This window comes from Acanthisitta chloris, unplaced genomic scaffold (assembly GCF_000695815.1).
Source record: "Acanthisitta chloris isolate BGI_N310 unplaced genomic scaffold, ASM69581v1 scaffold26290, whole genome shotgun sequence".
Taxonomy (NCBI): domain Eukaryota; kingdom Metazoa; phylum Chordata; class Aves; order Passeriformes; family Acanthisittidae; genus Acanthisitta; species Acanthisitta chloris.
Window position 1 is genome coordinate 8,119 of NW_008650308.1, and position 18,309 is coordinate 26,427.

Genomic DNA, 18,309 nt, shown 5'->3' on the forward strand with positions numbered 1-18,309 from the left:
TTAGCCAGGAACAGTTACCTTTATCCCTATAGGTTGTGTATCCATTGGTCCATCCATGCTTTACCCATATATGCATTTTACCATATCTGCTTGTCACTATATAACTATATTAACACCACTGTAGATGCACTGAGGTATGTTCACAGGTCTTTTTCAATATTCCTGTAAAAATACTTCTTAACACCTTATGAACATTTCTTTTTAAGGTGACAGAATGTTTCTAAGCCATTTGCAGGTACAAGAAGTGGTTTTATTTTTGCCTTAAGTGAAAGCCATCAAGGTCTGTAAGAAGTTGAGTGGGAAATAGTGCTCTGCCTTACAGCGTGCAGGAAAAACAGATGGTCATGGCTTGAAGGTCCCATGTTTAATCTTGCAGGTTACTGTAGATCTTTTGTTATATGCAGATATGACTTCCAGTCTTTGGAGGATCTTCATGCCTTGATCAGTTTCCTCCAGCTGAAGCCTCTGTCTTGTGTGGGGCCATAACAAACCCAGGCACCTGCTTCCTACTGACAGGCTATGCTCTTAAAAAAGTTGTTCATCACAATGGAGCTGCAAATAAATGCCATCAGTTCTTGATTAAGTAGCCTCTAGTTGGCATTTTAGGGGAGGTGCATACTTTATGCAGCTACATTCATTTGAAAAAGCAAGTGTTGTTCCCTGTGCCCCAGCTACAAATGGCCATGACTTCTGAGAAGGAAGAAGTCAGGAGACACACTATCAGAAGTGACAGTATTAGAAGTGACTCCCTGAGAAATCTCTTTCATTTCCTTCCTTCACAGCACCAATCTGAATCCTGAAAACAGTCCAACATTTTGCAATCTTTATGATTTTCAGCCTGTCCTGCTCCCACGCTGTGGGAGGACGAGCTGTGCCTCCTGCAGGCGCCGGCACGGCGATGGATGCCAGCAGTGCTCCATAAAGCTTTGTACCACATCCCATTCCACCCCATCCCATCCAGCAGAGTGGTACCAAGCAGGGAGGACACTGCAGGCAGCTGTTGCCCAAGAAAGGATGTCAGAAGGACTGAGCAGAGCAGAGTTGGAAAGTGCCTGGCTGTCTTCATCGTATGCTGTGGTTGTTTTTTTGTTCCCTCAGGATTAAACTCCCACTCAGATTTAGGAGTTGGCTATAAAATCATGGATCCCACACCTTTCAGATTACACAGAGCTGGTGGCAAGGCAGAAACTTGAGGTGAATGCCACTGGTTATAAATACATCCAGCTTTTGGTTTGTTCTCTGTAGGTTTTTTAGCTCTGTTTTTTGCTACCTTTAAAAATGCTGCCTCTCTGCACGACGTGGTTACATAGAAACTGCACTGTGAAATTCTCTCTATGGTAATATCTACATAATTTGCTCTCTTGCATCAAGCAAACTGCTCAGAGCAATAATCTTCCTTATTACCTTCCTGCAAACCTAAAAATCATACCAGGGCCAGCCCTGTACATTAACCTACTGAGAACAAACTCTCAGCATGCACTCGCTAAAATGATTTCTTTCAGCTTGTGAGAGCAGGGCAGAGCCCTGAGGCTTCATGCAACCTTTCCCTCTCTGTCAGGGCCCACCTTCAGCTGACACTGAGCTATGCAGCCACAAGTTTGTAGTCTTGGTCTTGAGATGCCCTGTCAGCTTTCTGAGATTTGCCATAGGTTTTTCTAGTTTGAGCAAGCCAGGCCAGGGCAGAGAAAGGAGGGATGGGTGTCATTAGGTACTACAATCCTGACTTCTCCATCCTCCTGCTGGCCAGAGGCATCTGTGTTGCAGATTTTGTTGATGCTTCCTCCCAGGCAGCAATGCCCCTTGGGCCCAGGGAGATCTCCTGCACAGTGCAGTAGTGCCAAGCTTGTGTGTACCTACCCAAAAACCATGTGTTTCTTGCTCAGGTGGGGAGGAGACAGGAAGGTGATGTAGAACTCCAAGGTATTGCTGTGGTGACCCTTGTTGGCCATCCTGAGGACCTGTCTTCCTTCATGATGGATGGAGAAATTTTCATCTAGGGGGATGAAAGGCTGCTGTTGTCACTGCTTTTGCTGCTGTTCACCACACAGGTCCCTTTTGCCAGCTCCCTCAAGCTCCCGTTTTCCCACTCTCCCTTTTCCTTTTCCCTTTCCCTCAAAGGTCTCATTAGTCTCATGCCAGCAAAGTCTGTTTTGAATCAATGTCTTTTCTAGAAAGAGCTTCCCACTGCTGTCTAGTGCTTAAGCCAGTAAAGAAGCTAATGAAAAAATATCCATAAAAAAAGCTCCCTAGGTATTTGTGAGTATTAGAGCTACAAAAATGCCTCTTGCGAGAGGAGCTCAGGGTACTTAGAACAGCAATTCCCCACAGCTGCTTCTGATTATTCCCACCATAAGATGAGGAAGGTGGGAGGCAGAGGGGATGCTTCAAGCACAGCCTCTGCTCTGTCTCCCCTTGTGCTGCTGCCTGTGGTGTAGAGGGCAAGGTCCCCTATGACACAGGCTGTAAGGGTAGGATGTGGCTGGCTGGGGCAGGATGCCTGGCTGTTCCCAGTGCTTGGTGACTCGCACAGAAGAGCAAGCAGGAGACTCTTTAGCCAAATAAAATGACAGAGCTGAATAAATGAAGGCCAGATCTTTAGTTAAGGAGGGCATGGTGCTCTCAGGGTGGGAGCTTTTGTCCAGGGCAAGGAGAGGAGGCAGTGGATGGAAACAAGAGCTGTGAGGAGGTGAAGAGTATCCTCCATGCCAGCTGAGGAAAGATTGGTGAAATTATTCTCAAGAGTGATGACTGGGAAGAACAGGCTTGGGTTTGGGGGATGATGGCAAACACTTGATTCCTTCTCCAAGGAGGGGAATCTGGCTATGAGGTGGGGAGCAGGGAGCCCACTGGTCCTGACATCCTCCATCACCTGTCTCTGAACTGGTCACGCTGTGCAGTCAAGAGCCCCACTGAGCTCTTAACAAGCTTTAAGGAAATTGAAGAAATACTTAGATTTTATTGGGTTTTTAAATTCTTGTTGCCCTGTTTGAGTGCCCTTCTCAGAAACTGATTCATAGAAACGGTAATTAAATTTTAACTGAACAGTTACTCTCTGCGTGCTGCCTTGTGGTTTGCAAAATGACTTCAGCAGACTAATTCTGGAGAGAGATGCTCTGTCCTATGACATGGTGCTCTAGTCTGAGTGGTTCTCTGTAATTGCCTCAGTCCTTTCATCTCATTACAGTAAAATGAGGTTGTGTGCCATTAATTTCAGCAGGCGCTGGTTGCAGTGCCCAGACACATGCCAAGTGTGGAGTCTCCCAGAGCATTACAGTCTGACAGAGGCATCTCTCACCCCTTTCAGATATCAAAGATATTTGTCCTCTGCACTCAGTGTAAAGTAGTTTTGCGGGAAGTATTGGGAAAGCAATCTAAGCCTTAAAATAGAAAGGCATACCCAAGGGAACACCTTTCTCAAGGGTGAAAAGCAACTCTTAATTAAAGAGAGGGAGGGCAAGAATTAGCAATTCTCTCCTTTAATACATCAACACACGGAGTATGTGCAATATGGGTAACAAAACCCTTCTAGAGACCATTTTCAAGGTTGACCGATTCCAAATTAAATCCACCTTAAAATTACCAAAGTGGTTTTTTGGCACATTGTCCCCTTCCCACATGACATGGCATCTTCTTTTGTGGGTAGCAGAGGGAAAGCACAAGCTCTGTCTGGAGGAGGAGGATGGAGCCAGAGCAAAATGCTGCCTGTGGGCTGGGGCTCTGTGCTGCAGCACGTGGGGCACGGCTGCCCTGTGAGCACACACAAACTCATTCTCCTCTGCAACGATTTCCACCTGAACAGAAACTGAAAGGGATGCAAGATGAGCACTAGCACAAATCTATTGTATAACATTGCTGGAAAAGAGGATTCACAGTTTTGAATTCTTGGTGGCATCTACCTTGCAAACAACTTAACAGCCAGTCTGATTTTCTTCCAATACTACCTTATGTTCTTTCAGAGATGTGTGTGCCCCAAGAGTCCAGGCTTGCTGCTGTCTCAAGAGCTCTAGCACCAAAGAAGTGACTTTTGCCCCCTCCTGTCCACTCTAGGCAACCCGTGGCATTTACTGCCTTAAATCCCACCTGCCAGGCTTCCACCTCTAGCAGCTTTCCTGCCCACCAGTGCTACTACGTTTTGTTCCATCCGCCCTGGGACCTTACGGTGAGAGCAGCTTCTCCTCACAGGTGGGCTCTTCAGTGTCCTGGAAAAGGAGGTTTTCAGCTACACTGGCATTTCTGATCTCACTCTTGGCTGCTTCTCAGCCTGCTGAGATGGTTTGCACCATTGGCAGTGGGAAAGCTTTTATTAAAGGAACATAAATCAGTTTCAGCAATGCTTTAACTGTCATGAAACATCTTGATGGGTAGCATTTAATTTAAACAAAAGATCCCAAATGCCTGTGCCAATTACATGGATTGTTTTTCTTAAATATCGGAAGTTAGAATGTTCTTTTCTCTCTACACATGATTACTTTATACCAGTACGAGGGAACATTTTTTGTTGAACTTGGTTCATGTTTGTCATTTCTTGACTTCCATGGTTTTTGTGAGATTCAGAACTCCCCTTACTTCTGCAGAGCTGCAGCTGCTGGCAGCAATGCCTGCAGTGTGCCCAAGCTTGAAAAGCTGCCTGAGGTCTAGGAAATTTAGTGTTACAGCTGACTTACTTATATTACTTTAAATGCACTGAAACAGGTGGTACAGATGGCTGGAGAACTGTAGCTAATTCATTTCTGCATTGCTAAGGTCCTTTCCTCAAAGGTTTGAAGTTTGAAGTAGGCAGTGGGTGACCATCAGCCCTCCTTTAGGCAAGGAGAAGGGGCTGGTGGAGCTGAGCCTCAGGCAGGGGACAAGAGAGGAGGGGGACAAGGTTACAGATCAAAAAGTGTTCTCACTAAAGCAGTCTGCTCATGCTAATAATTCTGACTGAAAAGCAAACCCTTTTGCTTTACGGAGATGAAAAGAAATTTCCAGATTATTATGTGAATGAGATCAGATCAACAACTTGATTTTTTGCAGAAATTTATCATTTCCATGGTAAGATAGCAGGGGAAACATACCTTGAAAGGTGGGGCCATAAATTGACTCTTCTCCATCTCCCTTTCCAGTTATAATGTCTGCAGGGTAGATAATAGTAACCATCACAGATTAGGTCTATCACAGGTGATATTGGGGGTTGTCAGTGAGCAGCTCAGCCAAGGTCAGAGATGTGGGTTGCACATCAGCCTAGAGGAACAACTGCATCCATCTTCCTGTCTCGCTCCTGAAATTTTAACAGGCCTTTGGGAAGAGCTATGCTGCCATCCCAAGAGACAGTCTCTCTATGAACTATTTCATGCAGTGCATTTAACTGTTGCCCCTCTGAGAAGGTCCAGCATCTCCTGCTGGGAGAGCTCTGGCTGAGGAAGGAGTGCTCCGAAGAAGGACATCTATCAGAGGGAGTAGGGTTACAAGAAGGAAGGATGAAAAGGCAGCTGTGATTCTATGGTGAGTTAAGACCACTAACTTGTATAAGAAAGGAGACTTGATAGAAGAGAAATTCCTGTTAAACCGGATGAGTGAGACACTAAGAAAACCTGATGCATCTATTTTTAATCATTGTTTTTTTAAAAAAAAGTCTGGATTTGTTACTTCATTTAGACATTGTCTTACACCATCAGGTTATCATTAGTAGCAAGCTTGCAATTTTAGATTGCTTTTATGGACTACATCGATATCTGCATATTTATTCATGAAAAGCAGGAGGTGCATTGTCAAAGGTGAAACCTGAGATGTTTGGAGCAAGGCAAACACAAGTAAGAAACACAGGTAGGTAAGATGTATGATAGACCAAAAGGGAGTAACAAAGGAACTGCTTTCTGATACACCTTGCTATCCTGACTTCCCTGAGGATGTGTTGGGCAAGCTGAGTGACCCATCATTGGTGGTGCATTTCTCCCTGGTGCTACACTGCAGCTATAGCAGTTGTTCAGACACTTCACCAGCATGTTTGCAAGGGCTCTGACACTTGACTAAATGCCTTTGTAAGTGAATCTCTTTATAAAACAAATAATATATTTTCCTATGGATATTTTTAGTTTTTTTAATATTTGCAGTTAGTTTCCTAATTGCTTACCAATGAACTTAATGGAAAAGACTTTCAATGTTTTCGAGTAGTTTTCCTAAATTCTTTTGAAAAAGTCTTAGATAATCACAAGTAAAAATTATCCAGACTTTTCCTGTTTAGAAAGTGAGATGTCTAAAAGACAAAATGTTTTCTGGGGTTTATCTATATCTATATATATATTTTTGAACTAAAAGATTACCGTTGTCCTGCAGTTCAGTTATGTTTCCATGGATGATGCATGTTATTCATGCAGATCACACACACCACCCCTGCCTTGTGCTGTAACTCAGCTTTACTCAGGATGCCTGGAAACACACCTCCTCCTTGGATCCACTTGTTTTTCTCTAGGCACTGAAAAGGGAGGTTTTGTAGGTGAGCTCTTGGCCATCATGGAGAGATTTTGCTCCTTGGGAGCATAGGGAGAGGAAATTTTCACAGGTCCTGGGACATGCATCTGAAAAGAGCTGCAAAAGTGAGAAGAGGAAAACATGTGTGAAATGCCTAACTGACAAGGTGTGAAATTCCTAGATGAGTCCACTGGCCAGATTTCTGTCCCCTGCTTCTTCAGCAGGTGAAATCACCGTGCTGGGTGGACTTCTTCCTTGCTTTTGCTTTTCTCCTATGTAACTACTTCAAAGCAGAGCCTCCTGACAGGCTGTTCCTCAGTGGCTATCTCCAGGTACACAAACACGTGCTGTTTAAAGCAGAAAAACAAATACAGTGAGGGGAAGGGCAGCTTTTGAGCTCTCCTTCCCCAATACAGGCCAGGGTCCAGCTGCTCAGAGAGAATGGTCTCAGAAGATGCCTGCAGGATCCTCAATGCGCAGCTACCCTACTGTTTAAATAAAATCAAGGATGTTTCACTTCATTCCTGGCAGAAGTAATCCCAAAGGTGTGCTAAGCAAACTACTAGGCAGGGCCTGCTTCTTTATCATGCTTACTGCAGGAAGGAGTAAATGAATCTGCAGGAATACTTGCCACCCTGCCAAAATGAACCTTCTTTGGTATTCCCAGCCAGAGTATTTCGCACCTCACCCCACCATGGCATTTCAGGGGCTCTTGGCTGGGAAAGGGGAAGTTTAGTAGTTGGGCTTAGGGTACCCAAGGGCTGATTTGGGATTTTGGAGCAGCACAGTTGCAGCATGGTCAACAATACACTTTTGTCTGAAGTAGTTAATGCGTGTCAGGAATCCAGACTGGTGTTTCTTCCTTCCTGGCTGCTGAGAGGCACAGAGGCTCTGCCATCCTTGGCAGGGGTTGCTCTCCATCAGCCTCTCCAGCCCCAGCTCCAGCCTTGCCATCCCCAGGCAGGAAACCAAGAAAATGCCATAGCTATCTGTGCTCGTTTTCCTTCCACCCCATGGTATCTGCCCTTCCATCAGATAACCTCTCCAGCCCCTTACAGACCTTGTGCTCTTGTAAATCAGTGCTACTTGCCTGGCTGTTCAGAAATTTTCTGTAGAAATCCTCAGCAAGCATTTGGTAAAGTGCATCAGGCTAAAGTCATGATAGTCCTACTCATGGTAAGCCCACTTGAGCAGTTCCTTCTCATCCCCCAGCAGCAGGTCATCCATGAAGCACATCACTGAGGTGGTATACAGCCTCACCTCTCAGTTCCTGCATGTCAGAGGGACAGCAAAGCCTCCAGGGATTAATTACACACTTAGTGAAGAAGCAATCATAATATCCATCACAGGTAAAGTGGCCTGTGGTATTTTTCTGCCTTTCCTATGTCTAAACCCACAAATCCTACCAACTGGAAGGGATTGGGCAGCAGCTTTCAGTGAGGTATGCCCTAAAGTTCTGGATCCTGCTGCTTGGGAAACTATCATGCCAAAAAGTCATCTGGGTGTCACTTGGGGAGCAGCTCAGATTGAACAGAAAAAGTGCCTGGAGAGCCTCATCCTGCCTAAAGGGTCTCTGAGAACTTTAAATAAATCGGGGTGGAAAAGCTCACTTCTGAAATCTGCAGGTGGCACAGAGCTGGGGGAGACTGCAGCCCTGGGGAAAGGACACAAGCAACCTGAGCACGCAAGAGTTACCTTTTTCTCCTGTAAATATTCATGCCATGCAAATTCTACTGAAGGCTGTATTGGCAGACCTGTAAACTTGCTTGGAAACTTCAGGTTCAGAGCCTGTATTTTCAAGATAAGGAAAAAAATGTTTAATACTTTCCCATACCCTGCCCTACTGCGGCTTGTACTTCCCTCACCAACTACAAGCAAAGTCACCTGCTAATCCAGTTACTGCTCTGCGCCCCTCGTGCCTCTGGTACAATTCCCAACACTTGCAGAAGTACATGCAAATGGCTCTACCCTGTTTGTGGATGTAGTGGGTGTCTGTTCTCCATAGGGCTCCTTCACAAGTATTACTGAATTATACTGGTAGTCCCCTACCCCTCCCTGCTATGTGGATAGATGTAAGTGGAGAGATACTCAAAGATGTTCCTGAGCATCACCAACTGCATTTTTGCATGCACAGGGAGTTGCAATCCTCTCCTGTCCAGGAGACTGGGCCCAGAGTGCAGGGCTTGGAGAAGGCTGCAAGGTGAGTATTTTCAGTCCTTGTTGTTTGTACCATTGCCTCAGGAGTACACTGCTATTTAGATACAGGACATTCCTGCCCATCAATTTAGTCTCTCCTCCACATGGGCTGTGCCACAAGCTGTGGCCTAAAGCCAGCCAGGATGGCCTTAAAAAGCATAAAGTGAAGAATTGACTCTATTCATCTCATGATGCATGTTGCTATCGTTGGGATGGGGGCTGGAAAAACACGGAGAAAAGCCAAGAGGCACACAGCCCTGCAGCTATGGCTTGGCTTGCCCTCAGGGCTGTTGATAGATGGCAGAGCTTCATCAGCTGTAAATAATGCCGGGGAAGGAGCCTGGCAGATAAACTGCTGCAAACAGGGAGGGCATAAAGGTCAGCATGGTGCACCCTGCCATGAGCTGTGTGCTGCCTGTGCCACACAGCTGAGCTCCCTGTGAACAGCCCGTGAAACTCTGGGAGGTTTCTCATTTGCACTGACAGAGCTCTATTAATGGCATCTTGGCCTGTGTCGAGCGTAGTGTGACCAGCAGGACTAGGGCAGTGGTGTGCTTGGCACTGGTGAGGTCACACCTCAGTGCTGTGCTCAGTTTTGGGCCCCTCAATTAAAAGAAGACATTGAGGCACTGGAGTGAGTGTAGCAAAGGGCAATGAGGCTCAGAACAGGTCTAGAACATTTGTTCTGTGAGGAAGAGTTGAGGGAATTGGGTTTGTTTAGCCCTGAGAAGAGGCAGCTCAGGGGTGACCTCAGGGCTCTTTCCAGCTACCTGACAGGGGTTGTAGAGAGGTGGGGATGTCTCTCCTGCCATGGCTGCAGGGAGAGGACTAGAGGGAATGGTCATAAACTGAGACAGGGGAGATTCAGGGTAGAAGTTAGGAAAAATGTTTTCCCTGTTAGGGTGTTCAGGCACTGGAATAGATTGGCCAGGGAGGTGGTGGAGTCACCGTCTCTGGAGTTGTTTAAGAGGCATCTAGATCTGATGCTAGAGGACATGGTTTAGGGTTTAGGAGTTACAGCAGTGACAGATTAATGCACTTGGCCACATGGAATAATGCATCCCAGAGTAGCCCCACCACTGGCACCTGCTATGGGCCTGTGGCACCTTGGCCACCTTGAGTTTGAGTCTGTCAACAGAGCTGAGCTCCACAGCAACACCAGATACCAACACATACTCCATCCTGCATTTCTAGGCACTTCACAAGCCTAATGCAAGCAGGTTTCAATCCTGTCAGAGTCTGGGCAGGGCTCCAACTTCTGCTTTCCCCTGAAGGAAGGAAAATGAGTTTACACAGAAAGTGTGTGGCAGAGCAGAGGACTGAAGCCAACTCTTTATAGAGCTCACGACGGATGCTGTCAGTATGGGATTATTTGAAAAAAAGGATGAAGAGCCTGTTGCTAATGGTAGTTAATAGCAAATGCCCAGCAAAAAGTGGTAAGATAAAGCAAATACAAGAGCACTGCTTCTCCATTACTCTCCCAACCTCCGTTGACCCTCTGCTCAAGGATTTCCTGGTATCTCTGTGTTTAATTCCCCTTGGCAGCTCTTTTTCATGTGAATTTCTTTGCATTTCAGACAAATGTGAAAATGTGGCATCCACAAGTTTCTGTGGCAAGGAGATTTAGAGCTTAATTACACCCTGTGTGAAGTGTGTGTCTCCTTTTGACGCAGAAAGTCCTGCCCACAGCTGTGTTTGCTGAGCCATGGCAGTCTGGCTGAGCTGGACAGCACGTGGACGCAGCAGTTCCAGAGGGGTCGTGGCTCCCACAGCAAAGCTTTGTGCCACCACTGCAGCTTTGCTCTCTTTTGGCTCATGCAGCACATGCAAAAGCTGCTTTGTGGGACAGCTGTGGGTTCAGCTCAGGCTTCTGTCAGCACGGCTGGGTCAGGTCACTTTTCATCTCTGAGCAGGGTGAATTTTAGGAGACACTGGTGTTAGAAGTGACAGAATTGAATCGTGTGTCCTGTCAAAGAAATTGTCTAACTTTTCATGACATCATGGAGCAACAATTGTCACATCCTCAGGAAAAGTGTATACTTAACACATCAAAATCCTATTGCATATGAAGCAGTTGCTATTTTCATGGAGAAAATATATTCTGCAGAACAAATCTGTGTTAAATACAAACTGACTATATTAATTTCTCATCTTAATAACAATGTGCATTCTCTTTTTTTTTCCCAACTGTACATCCAAATGGCTTTATAAAGTGATAAATTTGTACATAAGCACAGAGTCAGAACCCTATAGACTTGTAGGTAGGTGTTGCTAAATGACCCATGCCTGTAAAAAACTCAGACAGGAAGAAATCACAGGGTGCAGAAGGGCTCCCCCAGGTAGCCCTGAAGATTCTCTGGTCTGTGTGTGGCTCAGTGATAGTTTCTCACAGTGATTCACTAGGGCAATGTGTTTTTAAGTGTTTTGTTGGGATTTTCAGCAGTTTTGGATTTGAAGATCTCCATCCTCACAATATCAAAGGCTGTGAAGACAATCAGATTCTGAAGGTTTAGCTACCACAGCTGCTGCCTCGCCTGAAAGGTCCATGCAGAAGTTATCATCATTTCATGTGATGATGTAAAAAATGCAGAAAGACAAGGGAGACAACAGTTTGGCCAAGGGGACATACTAACATGGTAAGATGAGGCAGGTTTAGCTCCCAGCCAGGTACTGGGTGGCAGCAGGCAAGCAGAGGTGTGGCAGCAGGTAACTGTGAGCAGTACATGCAACTGCAGTGACGTTTGTGGGCTGTGACTGAGCGATGCAAAGGAAAACCCTTTCCTTCCTCCTTCTGAGGGTTGGCACAGCTGCCAGAGCCTCTGTAGGCTGTGACAAGCAGAGTCTAATTTTAGTAGCCAGACCATATGGCTTCTGCTATAGCCAAAAAAAGTCTATAGCAGCCTTATGTAAAGTCCAGAATAGAAGTCCAGAAGAGGAGGAGTCCAGAAGAGAAGCAGCACACCCAGAGACAAATGTAAAATCAATAATGCTTCAGAAAAGATTCTCTTGGGTCCCTATTTTTCTCTACATCCATATTAGCTTGATACAGATTGATACAACTGAAGTTTATTGGGCCTTTTGAAACATCTCTTTTCTCCTTTTTGCATCACAAAATGTAAGTATTAAAACCAGAGCAATCCACTGCATATTGTATAAAAAACCCCTGAGAATGATGTCTGCATTTTGTAAATGAGTTAAATTTATGTGCAAATTCTGTTCCTGAAATTGAATTCTGCACATACGTATGACTGTCTCCTGTTAATCCTTTTCTTTAAAGAAAAACAAATTAGCTTTATTTTTCTTTTACTGATAATTTCTAGGCATGGAAATTGTTACTATCATTGTGGGCAAGAAAGGAACTATAGATTTACTGCTAATAGTTAATTGATATTCAAAGTTAAAAAGAAAAGCAACAATTAACCTAACAAGCACATGTTTGCTCAACAGGACTGTTTGCTGAAAGTTTATGTTGGGCTTGTTTTTAAAAAAGAGCAAACCAAGAACCACTGATTAGTTATTGTCTTGCTCTCTTCTGGCTTTTATTTCTCCCCTTCTTTCCTCATCATTTTGTAATTCAGGTACATTAAAATCTATTCAACAGGTTGTCAATTATGAAAATGATATCTATTATAATCTCGAACTCGATGACTAATATTAACTTAAGACTCTATTACCTGACAACAGGATATTGTCCTGCAAGTCTGTTCATAATACTTAGATGAGCATAACTGTTTTGCTGGTGCTAAGAGTTGGATGTGAGTTTGCTGGTGCTGCTCTGCTCACCAGCTGTGGCAGTTGTGCTGTGCTGCATTTGGATTGGAGAGAGAAACAATTAGCACAAAGGAAAATATGAAAAGCATGAGAGGTTGTACAGTACATTTAAACTGAGATACTGAAACCCTTTCAAAGGTCGTGCAGCTAATGTTCTTGGAAACTTGAAGTCCTTGGAAAAGTACACACGTGTCCTGACACGAGACCCAAGAGTTTTGTTTCTGTGTGATTCTTGGAGGGTTTCCTCACTCCAAACCTCTCCACCTGCTGTGGCTGCAGCTATTTCAATTCCTTTCAGTCCAAGATAGCATCTGAAAGGGACTGAGAAAGAGAAGAGAAAAGCAGACTAGATTAAAAAATATATGTAATTTGAGAGATCCCCCACATAAAGGTACTAAAGGGATACTTCTAGGGTCACACAGCAACTTCTTGGTGAAGGGTGAGTCAAACCACAAAATCAGAGAATGGCTAAGGTTGGAAGGGACCATAGTGGGTCCAACCACTCTGTTCCAGCAGGGTCATCCTAGAGTACATTGCATAGAATTGCATCTGGACAGTTCTTGAGTGTTTCCAGTGAGGGAGAATCCACAACCTCTCTGGGCAATCTGTTCCAGTGCACAGTCACCTGCACAGTAAAGAAATTCTTCCCCATATTCAGGTAGAACTTCCTGTGCATCAGTTTCTGTCCATTGCCTCTTGTCCTACTGCTTGGCACCACTGAGCAGAGCCTGATCCATCCTCTTGATGCCCTCCCTTTGGACACTTAGATACAAACAACTGCAGCATCACCTGCCAGGAGCTGCATGAAGAATAACACTGTGCTTGTTGAAAACACAAGTGACAAATAACTTCACAGCAAACACCTGGAGAGGTGATGTTGCACAGCCTGTCTGCTGACTGCTGACCCTCAACAGAGTGCAGTGATGACTCGTGGGAGGGCCAGCACTGCTGTTTCACACCAGGCCCCTGGGCTGCCACAAGTCCTTTCTGGGGGATACTATGCAGGGGAAACACAGCTGTTAGATCACCCAGCAGTCAAAGCAAACATCAGGGGAGACTTCTAAAAAGGTCTTAACTGCCAGGGAACAAAGCATAGATTCAGCTCCAGAAAGATAGAAGACCTCTGTAAGCTTAATCTTCCAGGTGGAATGCAGAAAGTGACATCACTCTTATCAAGAAATTCAAAGCAAACCAAAAGGGATAAGCTGATTTTAAAGATGACAGTGTACCAACAGGGCTGTTCACAACAACCTGAGGCTCTCCAGGTAACTGCTGTAATAGCCACAAGCCACCATGCTACCCTCATGGGCAAGGAGGATCCAGTGGTTTGAAGGGAAGACCCATGAAACTGTAAGACTTGGTCCCCTCAGGAAGGCACAGACAGTGGGATATAGCTGCAGATATCAAAAAACTCTTTCACACAGGGTAGAGAGTTTTCTAACTAAAGCAAAACTCTGCTTCCTGCTACTCCAAAGATAATTTCAATTAGGTAGGATTAAAACATTAGCCAGAAATGAGCAGGAAGCTTACTGCAGTGAGATGCTGTTTCACCTAGAATATGCCTGGACGGGCTTTTCCATTTGGAGGAATTGCTTGGGACAGATATTACCAGTAGTCCCTCTGTTGTAGAAAACCATTTATTGATCACCATTATAGAGGATCTGAAAAAGGACAGAGCATAGAGAGCTGTTGTAGCTCAAGGATTGCAGCTCTGCAGAAGCAGGCCCTTTAAAGCCTCTAACAAACAGAAAAAAAGAGGTCCTGAAATCACAGCTACAGAATATGGCATTACCAAGAGCAGAGGCTCTTGGAGAGAACCTGCAATAGCAATAAGACTGGGAAAAAGCTTGCACAGATAGACTTCTGACCATGTGGAGATAAGCACACCCAGGAAGCATCCTTGACTGCTCTCGGACTCCAGGGCACACCTGCTTTGCAAACCAGCCTCCTCCCAGCCACTCCCAAGACAGACTCAGATTCTCCTGGATAAGGATACTTAGCCAGGGAGACAGTCTGCACAGAGATGGAAGAATGGGGAGACAGGAAATGTCTAGGGCTGCTGTGCTCACAAAGGCATGAGGGTCAGTGATTAGGAACAAATCCCATACTTTCAGTTAAGGTGAAGTGGGAAAAGACTGAAATTAACCACATCCCAGCACACTAGGATAGATCTTAGCAAACACCAACCATGACCTTCATCACAATGACTAACCAGCTAAGATACTAGAACAAGTCTTCCACAACTAAAGAGGTGCAAGGAAAATTTCTCCTGACCAACTGGCAAGATCAATGCTAGGATCAACATCCCTAACTTTAAACAGTGAATAGGCATTCAGATGGAAAGAGTTTGTGGTGATAGGTAGTCATCACCTCTTCCTCCTAGATGCTAAGGGGTAATTGCTGTACAACCCCACATAATGACGTTTTTAGTCTCCCTGAGCAGAAGAGCATAAACTAAGTATTAAATAAACCCTTGAAAAGTTACACATGCTGGGATGAAGCTTTCACAGATCATGTGAAATAAATACTCTGATATTCATCTATCAAAAATGAGATCCAAAAACTAGCCTGGAAGGCACAGTGGTCTCATCCATACCACCAGTGTCTCAGCTTCCACACACAGAACAGCAAACTCTCTTCAACTTCAGAGTGCTGAGAGTAAGAAATGCTTCTTGCAGTTAAACCACAATTGTAACAGGCAATCAGGGAAAATATACACACAGTAGTCAAATACACACACGCTTCAGAGCATGTTTGCTCTACCTCTCGGGGATTTATTTCAACTTGCACCTGGAGAACCAACCAAAATCTTCAGAAAAAGCCAAAATCTGATAAAGTTGCATCTGAAAAAAAAAAAGAATAGTAAAATCCTATTAGAGTTCAACTATACTGGATAACTGACAAACAGAGCAGAACAAACACACAATGGTGTTAATTGCTGACAAAAGTGGATCTTTCTGTAGTCTTCTTACTGTCCTGCATTTGTGTCTAAAGCCCTAATCTCATTTAACATGGTAAGCAGCAAGACGGATTTGCTAAGATTAGTCTGTGTGAGAAAATGAGAAGTTAAGGTGTTTACTGGCTAAGGAGCAAAGATATCTAGAGAGCTGCTTTGAAATGTAGTTTTTGAAGGATGCATCTTTCCGTAAATAGTTCTCACTGGCAGCTGGACTGAAAAGCAAAGCTGAAGGGGTTTCCTTTCAGATTCAAAGCAATCCTAGGCTTCAGCTGTAGCCTTAAAAATGCACACGCAGAAGAGGGATTCAATTTCATCTATCAGAGAAATGCATTCACTAGGAAGGAAGCAAATGGTGCCCCAAAAGCAACACTTGCAGTACAAGGAGCCACACCAGCCTCTCCAGGCCAAGCTGCAATCTATGCTGACAGCCTAAGCAATGCAGAGTGCACATTAGTCACTGCTGTGCTACTCACAGCAGCTCCTTTCCTCACTGGTAATTTGTAGACAAGCATAACAAAATTTCAAATACAAAACTTCATTGGTTTTTTGGTTCTTTCAGTTCTAGGGAAAGCATTGAGAAATCACTATGTGATAGTGCCTCGTGCATACTTGTAGCATCAAACTTAACCCTGCAGAGGTAACTGCATAATGAACCAACCACAGTTCAAAAAAAATAAAATAAAGTACTGAACAGTTACTTTACTGGTAGTCTTAGAATCTACCTTGTAACCAGTTTTTAAGCATCTCAGGAAGCATAAACATACAGCAGAGAATGAATTCAGTGTGAGCTCCTGTAAACTTATGATCAGACAGTATATGGCTGCACCATACAGTGTTTTAGATAAAATCAAAGTTGTTAGAAATGACAGAGTATTTCCTGTAAGCTTATACAATTAATCAGTGAGATTTTCACAGATACTGTAAAAGCTTTACTGTATTTATTAATCTGCTCTTTAGAGCATCAAGACTTCAAAGTTCTCAAGGAGAAGTGTAGAATATGCTGATTCGCTCTGGTGGCAGAAAGAACACAGACTTTGTTTCTCCATCCTGAGATGGAGAAACCTCCTTTTTCACCTACTTTTTAGGTGAAAAGCCTAAACAGTTTTGTGCTGGTATGGTTTGTTGGTTTGGGCTTTTTTTGTTTTGTTGTTGATGTATTCCCACTGTCTACCCCTTATCAGAATCCGTTTATATAAAACTGATCTAGCACTTTTTAAAAATGGAGGTACTTACCCAAACTTTTGCCACATGCTGTCAGGAGCTCACCAAGCAGTCTGGACTTGAACATGGAATATTATCCAGAATTTGGATAATTTTGCTTCTAAATACAAATTAATTTTGAGATTTATCATTTGTTATAACATAAAACATCAGTGTAAATCACAAAATGACATTTTGCAGCTGAAGTGATAATTGAACATGTTGTTTGAAGTAACAATGGCATTTTACCTGCATTAACACACCAGTCCACTGTGCCAGAGGTTACCAGTACCAAACCTGAAAACACAAAGCATTTATTCTGGCAAGGCATTTTATTAAGATGTCAGATCCTTTTTGTCAGCAGTCAGTCATTGAAAACAATCTGTACACATCTAATTTAGTCAACAAAAATAGTTGTACAACTTTAAGCCATGTGCCCCATTTATGTAGCTCCTTATGCTTTGAAGTGATGCTCTTCATTGTTTAAGTCCTCACAATTACCAGTCTTCACATATATTAACGTAACATTACATTCTTCTCTCAGAAGTACAAAAAATAACACTTTAAATATACACTGGCTTCAAAGCTTAGACAGAATCCTGTCTGGAACAGAATTTTGCACTTCAATAGACAGTGCCTTCTACATCAAGAGCTCTTCAAAGTGCTCGGCAGAGTGTGTGAACATCATCCCCACTTACTAGATGATGAAGTAAGGCACAGAGGTCAACTACCTTGCCCACAGTCACACAAAGAGTGAGTGGCAGAACTAACAGAGCAGAATTAGGGCTTTTCAGTTCTCCAGTGTAACCACCACATCCCATTGCCACTATTCAAGTGCAATGGCTTAAGCATTTCTGAGGAGCAAAACTTGTACAGCACACAGTAAGCAGAAGGGAAGATCCAGGGCCAGTTAAAGGCTGCAACAGTTTCAACCCAAACCAAACAAATTTGGTAGTCAATAAATCATAATGCACTTCAGGGAATGATCACGTAAAAAATTATACATTAACCTGCAGAGAGAAAGCTCATTAAACATAAGACATATGGTGTTGGCTTTGCAAAAAGTACTGTTGTCTTAAGCTTGACAGTACCTCAGGTAATGTTTACTTTGTCAGAGAGGTGGTACTTTCTGATCAGCAGACATCTCAAACACTGTTCTTCTACCAGCAAGCTGCATTTCTCTGGAGAGACACACAGAAATGCCAATAAGGGGCCAAATATCTCCTCAGTAGGCATGGATGTGTATGAGGCACAAAACCCCACATTAATCCCCTGTAAGGTATGGACTAAGTGGTAAAGCAATACCAATCTGGAAAAATAAAAAAAAAGTCTAAAATAAATAAGGTTAAGAAAACTGAGTCACCGATCTAAAAATCACCAAGAAATGCATCCTCAGATAGATTATGCTGCAGACTAGTAAATGTGGTATGTGTAATTCCTGCCTGGATGAGAAGAGATTACAAATAAGCATTTCAGAACGCCTGTCCTTGGATAGGATGCTCATGAGATGACTGATTTACTGACAGAGACTGCTGATGGGATTCAGAAACACACACACTTTGATTCTGTTCTTCACTGATTTGATGGGAAGGAACTGTATCTTGGCTAGAGTGAGTGTTGACTTGATTCCTGAGTCAGCTGCACATGCTGAGCTGGAGGTGAAGATCCTGTTAAGTGGATTTCTTCATTTTGCCCTTGATGAGCATGGAGATGTTCTAGTGCCTCCTTGGAAA

The 18,309-nt window shown here is 43.9% G+C and overlaps 2 protein-coding genes across 2 annotated transcripts in view; both read right to left on the minus strand.

Annotated features, from left to right (window-relative positions):
* Positions 1-342: 342 nt before the first annotated feature.
* PPIL6 (peptidylprolyl isomerase (cyclophilin)-like 6) lies at positions 343-9,827 on the minus strand. Its single transcript, XM_009084617.1, is given in 10 exon segments — positions 343-469; positions 1,858-1,993; positions 5,058-5,114; positions 6,421-6,453; positions 6,456-6,567; positions 6,735-6,797; positions 7,541-7,602; positions 7,605-7,720; positions 8,135-8,238; positions 9,753-9,827. Coding segments are annotated over 10 exon segments (885 nt in total).
* An 8,221-nt stretch (positions 9,828-18,048) lies between these two features.
* Positions 18,049-18,309, minus strand: part of ZBTB24 (zinc finger and BTB domain containing 24) — a 6,838-nt gene continuing 6,577 nt past the window's right edge. The window contains 2 exon segments of the mRNA XM_009084606.1: positions 18,049-18,193; positions 18,195-18,309. The exon segment at positions 18,195-18,309 is cut by the window's right edge and continues 38 nt beyond it. Of these exon segments, the coding sequence (XP_009082854.1) occupies positions 18,049-18,193; positions 18,195-18,309 (260 nt within the window).